This window comes from Nesoenas mayeri (assembly GCF_963082525.1).
Source record: "Nesoenas mayeri genome assembly, chromosome: 14".
Lineage (NCBI taxonomy): Eukaryota > Metazoa > Chordata > Aves > Columbiformes > Columbidae > Nesoenas > Nesoenas mayeri.
The window spans coordinates 1,127,244-1,143,062 of record NC_137556.1 but is presented as its reverse complement, the minus strand read 5'-3'; the positions used below and the strand labels follow the sequence as shown (position 1 = coordinate 1,143,062).

Here is a 15,819-nt window from a genome sequence, read left to right as displayed (position 1 = left end):
AGTGCGAGCTGAAGGCCTAGGTTGGCTTCCTGCTTTTCTAACTAAATCCGTGTTTATTCAAATACCAGCTCTATCCGCAGTGCTGGTCTCCTAAGTCACGCTGCGTTGGTGCTTGTCGGCGGAGGGACGTTCTTGTCTGTCGGTGGAGCGGAGGAGCTCGCTGGGGCCGTGGCGCTGGCCGTTCCCCCCGGCCACCTGAAAAATGGACGTTGTCTTCTAAATTCAAACAGTTCCCTGTTTGCAGTCTTTTCTTCTTCTGGTTTTGGTTGGAAAGACATAATTAATTTGTGCATTCAGGCTGCAGATAAAGCAGCAGAGGCAGGGTTGGCACTGCGGGGCAGGCTGCACCGCGCCTCTGCCCTGGGCTTTGCTGTGGGCGTCTGGAGCGGGTTTAGGGCAAGGCTGAGCCCCTGGAGCGGGTTTAGGGCAGGTTTAGGGCAAGGCTGAGCCCCTGGAGCGGGTTTAGGGCAGGTTTAGGGCAAGGCTGAGCCCCTGGAGCGGGTTTAGGGCAGGTTTAGGGCAAGGCTGAGCCCCTGGAGCGGGTTTAGGGCAGGTTCAGGACAAGGCTGAGCCCCTGGAGCGGGTTTAGGGCAGGTTCAGGACAAGGCTGAGCCCCTGGAGCGGGTTTAGGGCAGGTTCAGGACAAGGCTGAGCCCCTGGAGCGGGTTTAGGGCAGGTTCAGGACAAGGCTGAGACCCTGGAGCGGGTTTAGGGCAGGTTTAGGACAAGGCTGAGCCCCTGGAGCAGGTTTAGGGCAGGTTTAGGACGAGACTGAGCCCCTGGAGCAGGCAGTGGGAGCAGCAGCCCCGGGACACGTTTTTTGGGGCTGCAAAGGGGCAGTGAACGTGCAGCCAGCGGGGACAGAGATGGTGTCTGTTTTGTATATTCTTGGAGAAATTGCTTCCATGGGCACATAAAGGCCACGGTGCATATTTAGGATGGACGAGCTGTTTTCTGCTCCTCTGCATGGAATGTAATGGTAATGATGGCTTAATGAGGAGCTGCTGTGCCGGGGGACTTGTGAGCAGCGGTGCCGAACCCGCGGTTGTTGGTGGGGTCCAACAGACAAACCCCACGGAAGCTCGTGTTGGCCTTGGGTGGTCACCTCGCCTGTCTGTCCCCTCTGTGTTGGCACAGGGGAGCGTTGGCCGCCTGTCCCTGGTGCCGATGGGCTCTGGCTGTGCCCTCAGCATCACGAGGAGCTCGGCATCCCATGATCGCGGTTTATCTCCCTTCCCTCCTGGGCCTTTATAGAAACACGTCTTTAGACACTGATATTTTCCTGCTTGAGCCGAGTCTCTTGCTGTGCCAGCCTTCCATCGGTTACGTGTGTGGAGGAATCGGCGACAGCTTTCTGGGGTGATCACGTCTTGGGGGCTGCGGGGCTCGGCTCTGCTCCCCAGCCAGTTACAGCTCCTACCCGCCTGTCCTGGCGTTTTGCTGGTTCCCTCTCCTTAGAAGTGATTTACGGCACCAGCAGAAAGGTGAATCTGCGAGTTGGTCATGTGTATTTGTCCCCAGTTAATTCCGTGGGCGGGGGTGCCTGCTACCCGAGGTGCTGGGGTGCAGCCTGGGCTGAAGTTTGGGTGCTGAGCCACTCTCACGGGGCTCAGGGGCCGGGACTGTCTGCGGCTGCTGCTCCGCACAAGGATGCTGTGAGTGAAGCGCCTGTGAAGCCCCATCCACGTATCTCCAGGGCTCTCGGGAAAAGATGCTGGGGAGGAGGGAGATGGGACAAGGTAACTCCAGGAGGGGAAAATCTCTTAATGCAGCGTTAGTGCCGGCTCAGCTCCCGCTTTAGGACTGTTTCGTTTCGGCGTGTTTCTTAATTTGAGCTGATTGGAGCTCACTGAAGGTTCCCCACAGGGGCTGCCGTAGGTGATTAGCAATATCCAAGTTGCCTGCGCTTTGCTGCTGGTGCTTTGTATTGTTTTACGCTGGTGACTCAGACACTGTTTATGATTAAGTACATTTGCAGAGAAAATGTAATTGATTTGAATGGCTCCTGGCAATCAGCAACTGTCTGGTATTGCATTGTATTTCCCCAGGTAAGTGGAATGCCTCCTGTCAACATGACTATTGTCATTGTGTAACCGAAATACAAAAAGGCAGGCGTGGTGATAACATCTCCTGGTCTGAATAACGGCAGGCAGGTTGTTTACAGGCGCTTTGGCGGTTTATCTGGTTGCTGGGAGGGTTTGGGGAGGGCCGGTCAGCGGCCCCGGTGTTTGCGGTCACCCCACCCCACACTGGGCTCATCCTCCACGGACGTTGTCCCCGGGAAGGACGTTCACCCCGCAGCCAGGCAGTGTCAGAGGAGGATGCTGTGGGTACGGTGCCCATCGTCCGCTGTGTTCACCCATGAACGTGGCCTCGTGTCCCCTTCGGCGATGCCTCTGGATTAACGTGTGCCCCGCACACGATGTTTCCCATGTGCAATTTGGAACCATACTCAGCAAATCAGGGACTTTCTGAAGGTTCCCGGAACAACTAGTAAATTATCGTTTGCTCTTTATTGCCAGAACGTCCGACACAGACCATTAAACCCTACGTGTAATCCAAAAAATTGAATCATTTCGGGAGATTTAACAGGTTTCCAGGTCTCAGATCCAAATTGTTTGTTATACTCACAATAACAGCAGTAAACTCTGGTATGTTTTTAAAGCTTCCCAGACATGTTCTCCTGGAAATGGAGGCGTCGCAGCCCCGGCGCTTGTCTCAGCAGCTGCCGCTGGGAGCTGCGGCACGTCGGGTGATCTGCGGTGGGTTGTACGGACACCAGAGCTCCTGGACATGTGGGATAGCGTTGGGATGAGTGTCGGATCCGGGATGGGGAGGAGGGGGTGCTGGCTCATTCGGCTGACAGATGTTCCAGCGCGGGAAAGGGGAGCCCCGACGGAGCCGAGCGGAGCACGTTGCCCGGCTCTCGCTGCCGCGCTGCCAGCGAACCAACCGCGTGTCAAATTGACACTTTATAAGATTTATCCCTTAGCAATTGTCAGCCTGTTCTGTCTGTGTTTGTGAACATTAAGGTAATGTGTTATAAAATATATCCTGATTATATATAATTATACGGAGAACATTGTTTTTCTCCTGCGAGTCTGGATGTTGCCATGACACGCAGACCAAGAGTGCATCCTATGCAAAATATATAAAGATGCTGTGCTGTGTGCCTGGTTACTCAAGTGACTGCTGATTTAAAAACTGAACGTTAGCCCAATGTAATACTGAAGTATTATTGCATCTGACAGTTGCAGACGTCCGTCCATCCATTTTCTTCTCCAAAGCCTGAATTTGTATAGCTCTCTGGAAAAGGCCATTGTTCTGAAGGGTTACAAAATTAAGAGGCCGGTTTAGTGGCTTGATGCTGTTCCCTCCCGATGAGGGGTTGCCCAGGTGAAACGTTAATACAGCCAGTGTCGATGACAAATAGGAGATGGTTCGTGCAGTGAGTTGCGCAGACCTCAGTAGCCAGTGAGGACTGACAGACACTGCAGGCAATGCCCTCAGCACCTCGACAGAAAAGAATAAAACCAAGACGTTAGCTGGAACATTTAATGATGCTGTGGGCAGTTTTAGCTGGTCCTTGTGTACCACTTAGTCCCACAGACGTTTTGAACAGCACAGCAGGTCCTTGCTGAGCCGGTTCCGGAGCGGGTCCCGGCGCAGCTGTGCGCAGGTTCTGCGGCGGAGCGGGACCAGGTCCGCGTGTGCCGCTGCGTCCCCTGGGCAGGGTCCCTGCTGTGTCCACTCGCGTCCGGGAGGCTTGTTACAAACAGCCTTTCAGCTCCCATGCAAGATGAGGTGCCGCTGGGTCTCTGCTGGTTTGCAGACAGGAGGAGGTTGGTGTGGAGCGCGGAACTGCCGTTTGCATCAGGCCGGGCGAGCGCGGCACGGCTGTAAATGTGATTTATGAATCCTGGCTGCTCCTCTCCCACTCCGGCTGTTAAACTGTCTCTCTCTCCCCATTAATTGGACTGTGTGACTGGGAGAGCTAGAACACAGGCTTGTGCAGTGAGGAGCATGTCTCAGCTATTCTTGTTATGTTAAAAAATGAAACAAACCTGAGAAACTTTCCTGTGAAGAAGAGTGGGGGTTTTGCGAAGCGATGTCTGAGCTGGGAGAGATGCAGTAGGAGGTTTTGGCCCAGCAGAGCTGGTTTTCTTTGCTGATGAAGAGATCTGCCCTGTTTCCCGGTGCATGGTAACAGCAAAGCATCTACAATGGGCTGTTTATCTTACGGTTCTGGGGGTCTCAGGCTCCTCTCTCTGTAGACCTCCAAAATCAGTGTTCTGCTTTCTCAAATGTAGCTCTTAATTGACTTTTCTCCATTGCGAGCGGCTAAATTTAGCCTGCATGCTTCGTATGGCCCTGAGGTGGTGGAGAGCGGCTGTTAGCGGCCCCTCGTCCGCCCCCATCGCTCCTGCGCCCCCGCGTCGCTGAGCCGCGCGGTGCCGGCGCTGAGGACCGTCCTGGGGCCACCTGCAGCGCGGCACCGGGGCCGAGGGGGCGTTCTGACTGCAATACAGCGTTGGCTGTGATGAGCTGCGCTGGGTAAGATACCAGGCACTGGAGCTTTTCAGTGGAATTGTTTCATAATGATGTTCCAGCTGTGCTTAAAAATGCAAACTCCTTATAAGCTGAGGCTGGTTTTAGTCACAGAGTTCATCATTTAACAGTGCATGTATCTTCTCTTATTAAAGAGCGAAAAGGGAAGTGGCACCCTGGAAGTTTATTTTCAAGTGTACTTGGGGAAATCATTGCATAAAATGCAATTCATAAATCTATACTTTTATCTTGCTTGATTTATATATTTCATTATATTTCCCGAGTAGAACTTCCTATTGAAAAGCAATTTGAAAGCGAGAGCATGTCAAAGCAGGCAGTGGCTGTGCTGCGCATGGGGACGGAGCCCAGGGTGGCCCAGGTGCCCCTGGGCCCATTTTGGCCCCTGGCGCTGAGGGTCCTGCCCGGGAAAAGCTGCATTTAGCACACAGAGCAAAGGGCTCGTGGGCTGGGCGAACCCTGGGACAGGCACCTGGAGCACGTGCAGCTGTGTGGTGTTCCAGCACGGTGGGCAACGTGCTGCCAATAGCCCTGCTAACCGGGACTGCTGGTGGCCCGAGCACCGGCGCTGCGGTGCTGGTGGGGTGAGGGGACTGGGGTGCAGCAGCCATGCAAGAGGTTGGGGAGCCACCGCCCCCCGAACTCCCATGGGGAGCCTGGAGAGCAGCCACTTTGGAGGTGGGAAGGGCCCGGGCAGGCGTGTGGGGTGGAAAGGAGCGGTGCCGCGTGCGGAAAGCGCGGCTGGGGCGGCTCGTGCCCTGCGGGTCCGTACGGCGCGGGTGAGCCCGCGGGGCTGGCAGGGCTGCAGGGCTCCGTGCTCCGGCCATCTGTTCGCAGCGCGAACCCAACTGCCCGCTTGGCCGGGGCCGGTGCTGGTCCTGCCGGGCGGGCAGACTTCTGCACGGTGATTCATCGCTGCTTCCTGCCCCTCACCCCTCCGCAGGCTCGGAAGCCAAAACGGAGCCCGGGCAGCCGGTCCCTGCAAATAGAAAGGTTGGGCAGCGATGTCCTTAGTGCGAGGGGTTTGATTCATTGAGGATGGTTCATTAGTTCCCCTCTGTAAGTACTGCCCTTCACACCCGCCTCTTCATGCATTTGGGGAGAGATGTGACATTAACATTTTTGGCTGACGCATTTTAGCTCTTCAGTGTTTATTTGTAGCCATCAGCATGGAGGGTTTGTGTGTGTGTGAGGGTTCGGTTGCTGTTACACAAAACAAACCCGTTAAGTGCTGGCAGCCACTCCGGGAGCTGGCGGGCGCGTTCGGGGGTCCTGCGGGGCAAGGGCCGCGGGTGCCGGTGGCCATGGGGGTCACCCGGGCTGCGACGGGCACCAGCTGCCTCTGAAATAGGGTTTTCCTGCAGGTCGCTGTCCGGCAGGGCCAGTGGAGCAGGGAAAGGCTCTGAGGCACGGCGCCTGACGTACTCGAGCAAGGCAAACCTTGAGAGGGCTGGGCTGGCGGCTGTGCTGCTGTTGGCGGAGCCTGGGGTTCCGGAACAGAAACAATAAGTCACCTAAATCAACAACAAGCAGAACTGCTGCTCTTCACATTCGTGCAGTTTCAAAATTCCATCCCCTTGAGAAAAATGTGATTGCTCAGTTTTCTGACAGCTGGAAGTCACAAAGACTTTCCCGAGCTGGTTGGCATTGGTGGGTGTGAGGGCACCGGGGGCCACACTGCAGGGACATGTATGGGGACACACCAATCTGTCAGCCGGGGGCACTTGCCATCATCTGCTGGGGCGCCACACACCTCCAAACTTAGCCGAGTGCCAGGTTGTCAGGGTACGTCACACCTTGCAACCTGCGTCTTGGGTGAAGAATAGAGAGAAGTGCAGACAGGGCGGGAATGTGGAATTCAGGACATTACACCCAAAATGTTGCCCTGTCGAATGCACGTCTTCCTGAGGCGCAGCTCTGCAGAGCGGGCACAGCGCGGTGCAGACCGGGCAGGCAGGCGGCTCTTCTGTTCGAAGGGGTGATGCCAAAGAGCAACTTGTTTATTATTTTTAACAGATATTTAACACGGTGCCAGAGACGCTGCCGTCGAACTCACAGCTGCTGCTATCTCGCAAGAAGAGCATGGACTCGAAGCCTCCGTCCTGCAGCGAGAGGCCCCTGACGCTCTTCCACACCGCACAGCCCAATGAGAAGCGTAAGTGTGCCGAGCCCGGCTCTCCCACTTGATGTAGTTCTTGCCCTAATCGTGACTTTGAGATTGTCACTCCCATGCCACAAAATGCAGTTTTACTGCTGTCAATGGAAGAGACAATTCCCGTAACAGAATGGGGCTTGGGTTTCCTCTGCCATCACATTGATGCGGGTGTGAAGATCGTGTGGCATCCAAGCCCGTAACCAGGGGCTTGAAATGCGGCAGCGTTAGCACAGTATAAAGTGTTGCTGTCCCCTCCCCGCCGGACGGGCCCCCGTGCATTCCGGCTCTCATGTTCCCCAGCGCCGTCCCCGCCGTCCCCAGCTGCCGCGATGCGCTCCTGCCCGCGGGGCGCAGCACGTGTGGCGGGGGGACACCCGCCTGCCTCCCCAAAAGGCAAACCCGTTCTGGAGGCCCGCAGCCACCGCGCCTTTTACAGACATGAAAAACTCGACCAGGACGTTCTGCATTTTTCTGAGGATTATGTACCACAGCAGTTTAAAAATGTTGAAGATCATCTTTCCATTTCTGTCACTAATTGATGCTCCAGATATTTAGGTGAAAGAGTCAGTGCCCGTCATGGAGCAGCGGTGATGCATCGGCTCAGGCTGCTGCTTCACGTTACAGCGCAAACCCCGTTCCCAGCTCTCCCGTTCCCCCTGGCCATGTCCTCCCAAGCCTTGCCTGGGGCTGCCCCTGGAACCAGCGCCGGGCACAGGGACCTGTCCCCGTTTGCTGAAAAAGCAGGAGGGTGACATGGTGAGCAGAGCAAGTGCGAGCGAGTCGGGGAACCCGTCTTGCCAGGACTTAGACCTGTGGAGTGGTTGTTCTGTACTCTACTGGCTCTCAAAACGCTTGGGCTTGTCCGCCTCTGGTTGAGTTACTGTTGATTATCAGGCGCTCTCCTTTCGGAGGATGTCGTACGGATACACGTGGGTTTAAGGAAGCAGCGGTAGCGCCCAGGCGTGCTCTGGAAATAGTGTGTCACACCGCTCTCAGTGGAGCCTCGCATACCAAAACCTGCTTTTGGAGAATTTCAGCCCAAGTCATTGATTTGCTGCTAACGAAGCAGCCGCTCGTTAGACGCTGGAGTGGCTCGGCTGCCGGGCCTTCCCGTGCATCCTCCCCTGGCCTGGAAGAGGAACGGAGGTGTTTTATTTCTGCAGTTATTTATTCCCACAAGAAGCAATATTTTCCCAACTTTCCTCCTGACTGTATGCAATCTCCCGTGTCTATGGGAAGCCACTGCCGTCTTATTCAGTGTTTGCCAGCCCCACTGCACGTGTCACCTGAGGAATAATGCGAGTTTTCTGGTTTTACTGGTCCAGAGATGGGCCAAGGCTGAGGCGCACGTGGTGCCACATCTGCATCGTGTCCTGGGCTGTGACACAGAAATAGCCCCACGGTGACACAGGAGCAGCCGGCACCTTTGGCACCCGCCGTGGGCACAGGGGACGCTCCTCTTCCCTGTGCGGGTGCCTGTCTGGGGGCGAGGGACAGGTACCCCTGGCGTACAGGGTCACTTGGGCGCTTGTGCCCCCAAATCTGTGTGGCAAGAGGTGAGGACAGCTCTGAGGAGCCCCGAGCACAAGGAGAAGCTGAGGGCGTGCTGCCGTCCTTCATCTAGGAAATGAAGGTGTAATAAGATCTAATAGCTGGAAATTGAAGCTAGACACGTCCAAAATGGAAACAGTGCACATTTTTTAAGACTAAGAGCAACTTAACCATAAAAAGAAGTCAAGTGGGGCCGTGAATTTTCCATTACTTGAAATCTGCTCATCGAAGTTGGATATCTTTCTAAAATTTTCACTAAAATTCATCATACAAAGCTGTAAGTAAAAAATTACAATACTCAACAGACAGAATCATGCAAGAGAGCAGATAGGATAATTACAGTGATTCTAGATAATTATAGTGATTATATTGGTGTTAAACATTTACATTTTTGTCCACAACTGACCCAGGAACTGAGTGGATATTGCAAAACATGTGTCATTAACACAGCAAATACACCATTCTGTTTGGTATCGGTTCCTCATGACCAGCAGTGCTCTGGGCTGTCCTGCGCTGCGGGGGCTGCCAGCGCCCTGCACTCCTGGGACAGCTGCTGCCACGGTGCCCGAGCGGGGCGTCAGCGCTGGGCTCTGCTGGGCTCTGCTGGGCTCTGCTGGGCTCTGCTGGGCTCTGCGCTGGGCTCTGCTGGGCTCTGCGCTGGGCTCTGCGCTGGGCTCTGCTGGGCTCTGTGCTGGGCTCGGCGCTGGGCTCTGTGCTGGGCTCGGCGCTGGGCTCTGCTGGGCTCTGCGCTGGGCTCTGCTGGGCACCAGCCCTCCACTGCCAGGAACCTTCACAAGACTAACCGGTGAAAACTCAAACTTGTTCTGATGTGTTGCTGGTTCTTGAGCTGGGAGAGACCGAACCGAGACCGGCCGAGCAGTTCAGCGACGGGCAGAGTTTTGTTTGGTGAAGGAAGGGCTGCAAATAATGCACGGGTCCAGCTCTTCTTTAAGCCCCGCTTTCCAGGAGCGGGGTTTTGGGGCTCTTGGGGAGCAGCTGCTGCTGTGGGTGATTCAGGGCAGCTCTCTCGCTGCCGGGAGCTGGGTCACGGTGCCGGCACAGAGGAGCTGCGGCCGCTTTGCCAAGTGGCTCTTCTGTTCTGCGCGATGGAGCAGAAACGCGTTAGCGGGTGAGCGGTACTGCTCGTGTGGCTGTAAGACCAAATTAAATGTCACAGCGAGGAATCCTTCCTATAAGCTTTTAAAAACATGAAGTAAAATACCATATCAGCCTTTTAAGAAGGAGGAAATAAAATAAAGCAAGAGTTTCAGATTCTGCCATTCATCTCCCCCCTGCTTTAGATGAAACACTTCCAGTTTCTTGGCTGATAGGGACCTTAATTCAATATTGGCTGGTAGCTAGCACTGAGATTAGGCAGACAATTGACACTGATTTGTTGGGCTTACGAAGCTTATTTTCAGACTTCAGCCTAAGGCAGAAGATGTTTGGAAATAATAAGATGTGGCATTAGACCGCAGTGCATTGGCTCAGGCTCCTCGCAGCCCTGGGGGTCAGCGTGCCCGGCCCCTGGGCTTGGCCACCTCTGTCACCGCCCTGCTTAAACCCTGCACCGCCAGCTCTGAAAACAGAGGAGTGGTTTGCATGCCCCTTTTTGGGTTTTTAGATCCACTGGCAACTTAATTTCTGTCTTCTTTCACCCGCTGGCTCCTGCATCTGCCTGTCGATATTTCTGGAGGTCAGCGCTCTGCTTTTCTAACCTTCTGCCTCTTCTGCATGGGTGATGTTTTTCATCACAAAGCGCTCGTGCCTCCCGAGTCGCAGGTGGGCTCTGGCCAGCCCAGAGCTTGGTGCCGAGCTGGACTTGCCATGTCTCCATCAGCCGGTCGCACACCCGCAGCCTCGGACCTCCCGCCCGCCGCTGGGCTGGCCCTGGAGCCACGGGCCGTAAATGGCTTTAAAAGGGGCGCTCCAGGGAAGTCACTCTTCTGTAGGAGCTTTTCTCACTTGCTGTAGGGGCGGCATGGCTTGCTGGAGCCGCCATACGGTGCCGAGGTTGGTTGTGTTTCCCATTTGGCGTGTCAGACGGTGGTGAGTTGGAACCGCAGATGGGTAAAAAAACCCAGCTTCTACCCTGGGGGACAAAGGAGGGAACAGAGAGGTGCGTGTGCTGCTCCTTCCCTTGGTGGCTCATTGCACATCAGGATTAATGAAGTGCAATTTCAGGAATGTGTTGACATGTATCAACATAATTAACACATCCTTGGCTTTGGCTGGTCTCTGGAAGATAAGCTCAGCCTGAGCAAAACCAAGTTTTGGCCCCGATTTTGTCCAGGTGCCAGGAAAATGCAGCAACTCCAGCAAAGGAGTGACAGGGAGTGTCAGACTCTGCTCTCCCCCGGCACCCACAGACCTATGGTGCTGTGATTCTGTGTTCAGGATGAATTCTTCATGTATCATGCACTCTTTTTATCCTTCTTTAAATGTGTACAGGATACGGGTGGGTACCACACAGTCTCCTAACACAAGCAGAGGTGCACAGTTTAAAGGGTTTAAGAACAAGGCATTCCCTGTTACTATGTGCTTTTTGGTACTAATTTGATCATATTGGTGTGCACTGGAAGAATAATATTCGAAAGATGTGTCATTTTAGCAGGATTCATGTGGTTCTCCAGCAGGTGCCCGTCCTTCAGGAAGACACCAGCACAGCAGCAGCGGTTCCCTGCAGCAGGGCTGCTTTAGTGCCATCACTGATGATAATTGCTTCCCACAATTACAATTATTGCTTATACAGAAAAGGCATCTTATGAGAATGAATTAATGCGATTTTCCGTAATTTGGCGCAGGGCTGAGGAGGGAGCCCGTGCTGCGGGTGTCACTTTGGGATGCATAATGTTTTCACTCCTCGCTGCTGAAGTTACACAGATAAGGGGGAAATCCCTTAGCAGAGTGTTATACGATCAAGGGAAACGAGAAACTCTGAGAAACCTCCAGGCTGGCGGCAGAGCAGCGCCAGCGTTCCCAGCGCAGGGCGCAGGAGGCACTATTATATATTGGATCAGATATTAATATAAAGCCAAGTTTCTGCCCCCCGGCTGCTGTGTATTGCAGAGGAGCCGAGCTGAAAAGGAGCCGAGCCCCCGACCCCTTCCTGCTTATAGACCTGGCAAGATCGATCGTAGCTGATGTCAAGTTGACTTTAACTGGGTGTTCTGTCCTGTTCTTGTTCTGCAGCGTTATTGTGCCCCGGCACACAAATGCTCAGGCCCTTGGCAGCTGATTTCAGTCCCAGAGAAATCCATTCTTGTATGTAGTTTGCATTTTAATTGTTTTCAGGTTGTGTGGCACTTTGGCTGTCTTAGGGAATATAAAATATTAATGCATTGAGAAAAATGAATATTTTCGTGTTGAATATGGTATTCATTTAAAATGTAGCTGCAACTAAAAAGACTACTTGTTATTTCTTATAGTTTAATGTGTAATATTTAGAAGACATGGCTGTAAATAAGTGCCCATTTTCTGGGGTCCGGTAGAACCGCCGGGTCGCTCGGCAGCACTCGGTGCCCCCGCGGCAGCGCTCGGTGCCTCCATGGCAGCGCTCGGTGCCTCCATGGCAGCGCTCGGTGCCTCCATAGCAGCGCTCGGTGCCTCCAGCAGTGCTCGGTGCCCCCGTGGCAGCGCTCGGTGCCCCCGTGGCAGTGCTCGGTGCCTCCAGCAGCACTTGGTGCCTCCGCGGCAGCGCTCGGTGCCCCCGCAGCAGCGCTTGGTGGCCCCGTGGCAGCGCTCGGTGCCTCCGGCAGCACTTGGTGCCTCCGTGGCAGCGCTCGGTGCCCTCGCGGCAGTGCTCGGTGCCTCCGTGGCAGCGCTCGGTGCCCCCGCGGCAGCGCTTGGTGCCCCCGTGGCAGTGCTCGGTGCCCCCTCGGCAGCGCTCAGTGCCCCCGCGGCAGCGCTCGGTGCCCCCGTGGCAGTGCTCGGTGCCTCCAGCAGCACTTGGTGCCTCCGCGGCAGCGCTCGGTGCCCCCGCGGCAGCGCTCGGTGCCCCCGTGGCAGTGCTCGGTGCCTCCAGCAGCGCTCGGTGCCTCCAGCAGCGCTCGGTGCCCCCGCGGCAGCGCTCGGTGCCTCCGTGGCAGCGCTCGGTGCCCCCTCGGCAGCGCTCGGTGCCTCTGGCAGCGCTCGGTGCCTGCGGCAGCGCTCGGTGTCTCTGGCAGCGCTCGGTGCCCCCGCGGCAGCGCTCGGTGCCCCCGCGGCAGTGCTCGGTGCCTCCAGCAGCGCTCGGTGCCTCCGCGGCAGCGCTCGGTGCCCCCGCGGCAGCGCTCGGTGCCCCCGCGGCAGCGCTCGGTGCCTCCGTGGCAGCGCTCGGTGCCCCCTCGGCAGCGCTCGGTGCCTCTGGCAGCGCTCGGTGCCTGCGGCAGCGCTCGGTGTCTCTGGCAGCGCTCGGTGCCCCCGCGGCAGCGCTCGGTGCCTCCATGGCAGCGCTCGGTGCCCCCGCGGCAGCGTGTCCTCCCTCCCGTGCACCGGCTGATTCTTGGCCTTTGGTGTCTTTTAGAGGAGAACAGGAACAGCATCATCAACTCCAGCCTGGAATCCGTCATCTCCTCAAACGTCAACAGCTTCCTCAACTCCACCAGCGCTCCCCAGCCCAGCCTGAACTCGAGTGATCTTGAACTAGAAGTAATTAAACCCAACAGGCCAAATTCACTGTAAGTACAGTGGTAATTAGTGTTTTATAGGCTCTCCGTCCTTAATCTTTAATCAGGGCTGTTTCTTACTCTGAGTCCCAGCAGTTTGTTGAAGCATACAATTTAACATTTTAATTTTTAATGGGCACCTAGCGTGTGCCCTGCATTTTTAACTCGGTCTAAGCGGTGGAATTAGTTACCGGGGTTACATCTGCCAGCGAGCTCAGCTCTGATTATTTTGCACATGCGGGGTATTTTTCGAGCAGAACTCCACATTACTGCTTGAACCGCTCGACCCCTCTGGTGATAACTCCAGTGAACACAAAGGACTTTTCTTCGGAGTTAAATTCTGTGGCTGTTGTCAGTGCAGTTGATCTCCAGCCAGATCTGTGCCATTGCTTCTGCTATTGCTTCCTTCATCTAGAAAGTTCAAGGGAAAAAATAGTGACCTTAGCAATGAGTCCCTGGGGACGGCCGCGTTATTTATGAAGTCCCCTGAACCCGGCAGCTGCGCCCTCGCACCGATGGCCGCCTCTGCCGGGGGAATTTCCTTCCTGCCACGGCTTTGCCGGGCCCCGTAGCATTTTCCCACAGAACCTCGTACATGCGAAGAGCCGCTCAGCTCTTGCGGAGCCCCGCGGGCCCTGCGAGGCGGAGCGACCTTCCCCGCCGGAGGAACGTGGCTCCCGCCGCGGCAATTTATGGCTTTGCCGTATGCAGTGACCTTCGCCATTCAGGGAGACCTTCCCTCCCGCCCCTCCAGTCCTCCCACGGGCTCCCAACGCTTCCAGTTCCCACTCAGCCGTGGAAGCCCCGGTCCCGTGGGAGCAGGCAGTGCAAGTTTGGCTTGGGCTGCTCTTTCTGGCTGTCAGGATTGCGAAGGACTGGGAATGGCTGAGCGCCAGGGAACTGGGGGGTGCTGAGGTGCGTTGCTGTTGGCTCGGCTGGCAGCAGGGGTGGGGTTTGGGGCACCTAGGGTGCAGCTGCAGTGATTTGCAGGGCAGGGAGACGTGTGCAGGTGGGTGTGAGCAGGGGACAAGGGACAGGCGCTGGCTTCCATCCATCCGCGCTGCCTCTCCTCACCATCGCTGCCACTAAACCATGAGCTGCACCTGCATCAACCGGCCCAGCCTGGCCTTGGCTCCGGGAGCGGGCTTTGTAAAGCTCGGCTCAGCTCCCTGCCTCGAGTGCCGCGAGAAAAGCGCCCGCAAGGAGCCTTGTGGTGGCAGAATGGAGCATCCCAAAGGTAGGACGCCTCTGAATTAAGGCTGTGCGTTATGTGTGTCGTGTACTGAGTAAAGATGCGGCGATATCTCACACCCATACTGTCAGCTTGAGCTCTGGAAGTCGGTCACATCCCATTCCCTCAACAGGATGTTTTCAGTTTATTTATCCTTTGAGGGGAAAAAAATGATGTGACTTATAATACAACAAGGTTTGTGAGCCTGAGTCTTGCTGTGTCTTCACAGGAATTATTTACCAAATTCACAGTTTTTCAGGTTCCAAGAGTTGCCTCTTTTTAATAGTTTATTTTTTAAAGGAAATTGTAAAGAAGGTCAGCAGAATAGGTCATTCAAGCCATGTGGGGCTTTGGGGAATGGAGGCATCTGGATGCTACTGAGGAATTAGTGAGCAGACTGGCAGTGAAACCGTTTGCTTGCCAGCAGTTAAGGGGCCTTTCCAGTTCTGCAAAGTGAAATGGTGCTGAGCAGGGAGCAGCGCAGCTCCGGTGGCTCTCACAGTCCCCGTGGCATTCGGTGCTTTCCCTCAAATCCAGTGATTATGTGATGAGTTTCACACAGGCAGTAATACACAAGTTCTCAGTCAATGCTGAGCTAAAGGTTGAAAAGTGAGTCTTAAGGTGAATAATACCACTAGGCAAATATTTCCTTCTCTATAACCTCAGTTATTTCAATGAAATGTCTTTAGTCAAATCTTTCACTGATAAATGGAGCATCTAACTTCATTTGATCCTTTCTGGCCTTGCTGCCCTGCGGGACAACCCGAATACTGTCTGCATAAAGCGGCTTCTGGTTTTTTAGCCAGCTGAGTCGTTAGTGCTTTGCGGGGAGCCCTGGGCAGCGATCTGCAGTGCCTGGTGCTGCTGCTCCCCCGTAATCACCGCACCCGCAATTAGCGCGTTCGCGGCTCGGGGGGCTCTTGGAGCTCTTTCAAACACTCTCCATGTTCTCCGCTGGTGCTGTGAGACCCATCTTTGGGCTTTGCTTCAGGACCCGGGGTTTTTCTTTCATTGCTCACCGTGTTCTGCAGTTTCGGCCGTGGGGCAGGGCCGTCCTGTTTGGGGTCTCCCGGCGCCTGCCCGTGTGTTGGTGGAGCCAGCGCGTGCCAAAGTTCAAAGCCCGCAGCGGAGGAGCTGCAAAATCCCAGGTGTGCGGGGCCAGGAAGCGCCACTTTCCTCCTGGAAAGAGAAAGGGATTTCTTTCTGAACAAGGAACCCTTTAAGAGAACAAATACAAAAGAATCCTGGATTCGATGTTTCCTTCCCTTTGAGAAAGGGACCCGTGCTTCCCTAACAGGACCACAGCAAAGGCTGGTACGTTACAAACCACTCCAGACCAGAATTTGACCTAATCCTTATTTTCTGCTAAACACATCACTGAAAAAAATGCTCTGGTGGACATTTCTGTGCAGGGGAAACGCTGTTGTTAACATGGGCCTTTTCCTGCTTCGTGCCGAGGTTCGGTGCCTTTAGGTGTTTGTGTGTCTCTCACCCTTTGCCCGCATGGGCAGGACGTTTGGCGTTGATGTCGCTTTGAAATCTCGGCTGGTGTTGTCTAGTGGCATCGGTGGCAGGGACAGCCACGTGCCCAGACCACCAAACCTGCTTAAAGCCAGCGCAGTGCCCGGCCCCACGGCTGCAGCGGGTCCGGTGCTGCAGCGGGTCCGGTG

At 55.3% G+C, this 15,819-nt stretch overlaps 1 protein-coding gene across 2 annotated transcripts in view; it reads left to right on the top strand.

The window, feature by feature from the left end:
• ARHGAP26 (Rho GTPase activating protein 26) overlaps window positions 1-15,819 on the top strand; it is a 128,270-nt gene that overhangs the window by 86,906 nt on the left and 25,545 nt on the right. For both annotated transcript variants that reach the window (XM_080353170.1, XM_080353169.1), the window contains 2 exons: window positions 6,583-6,721; window positions 12,777-12,930. In XM_080353170.1, coding sequence (XP_080209296.1) covers window positions 6,583-6,721; window positions 12,777-12,930 — 293 coding nt within the window. The remainder of the gene's footprint in view (window positions 1-6,582; window positions 6,722-12,776; window positions 12,931-15,819) is intronic.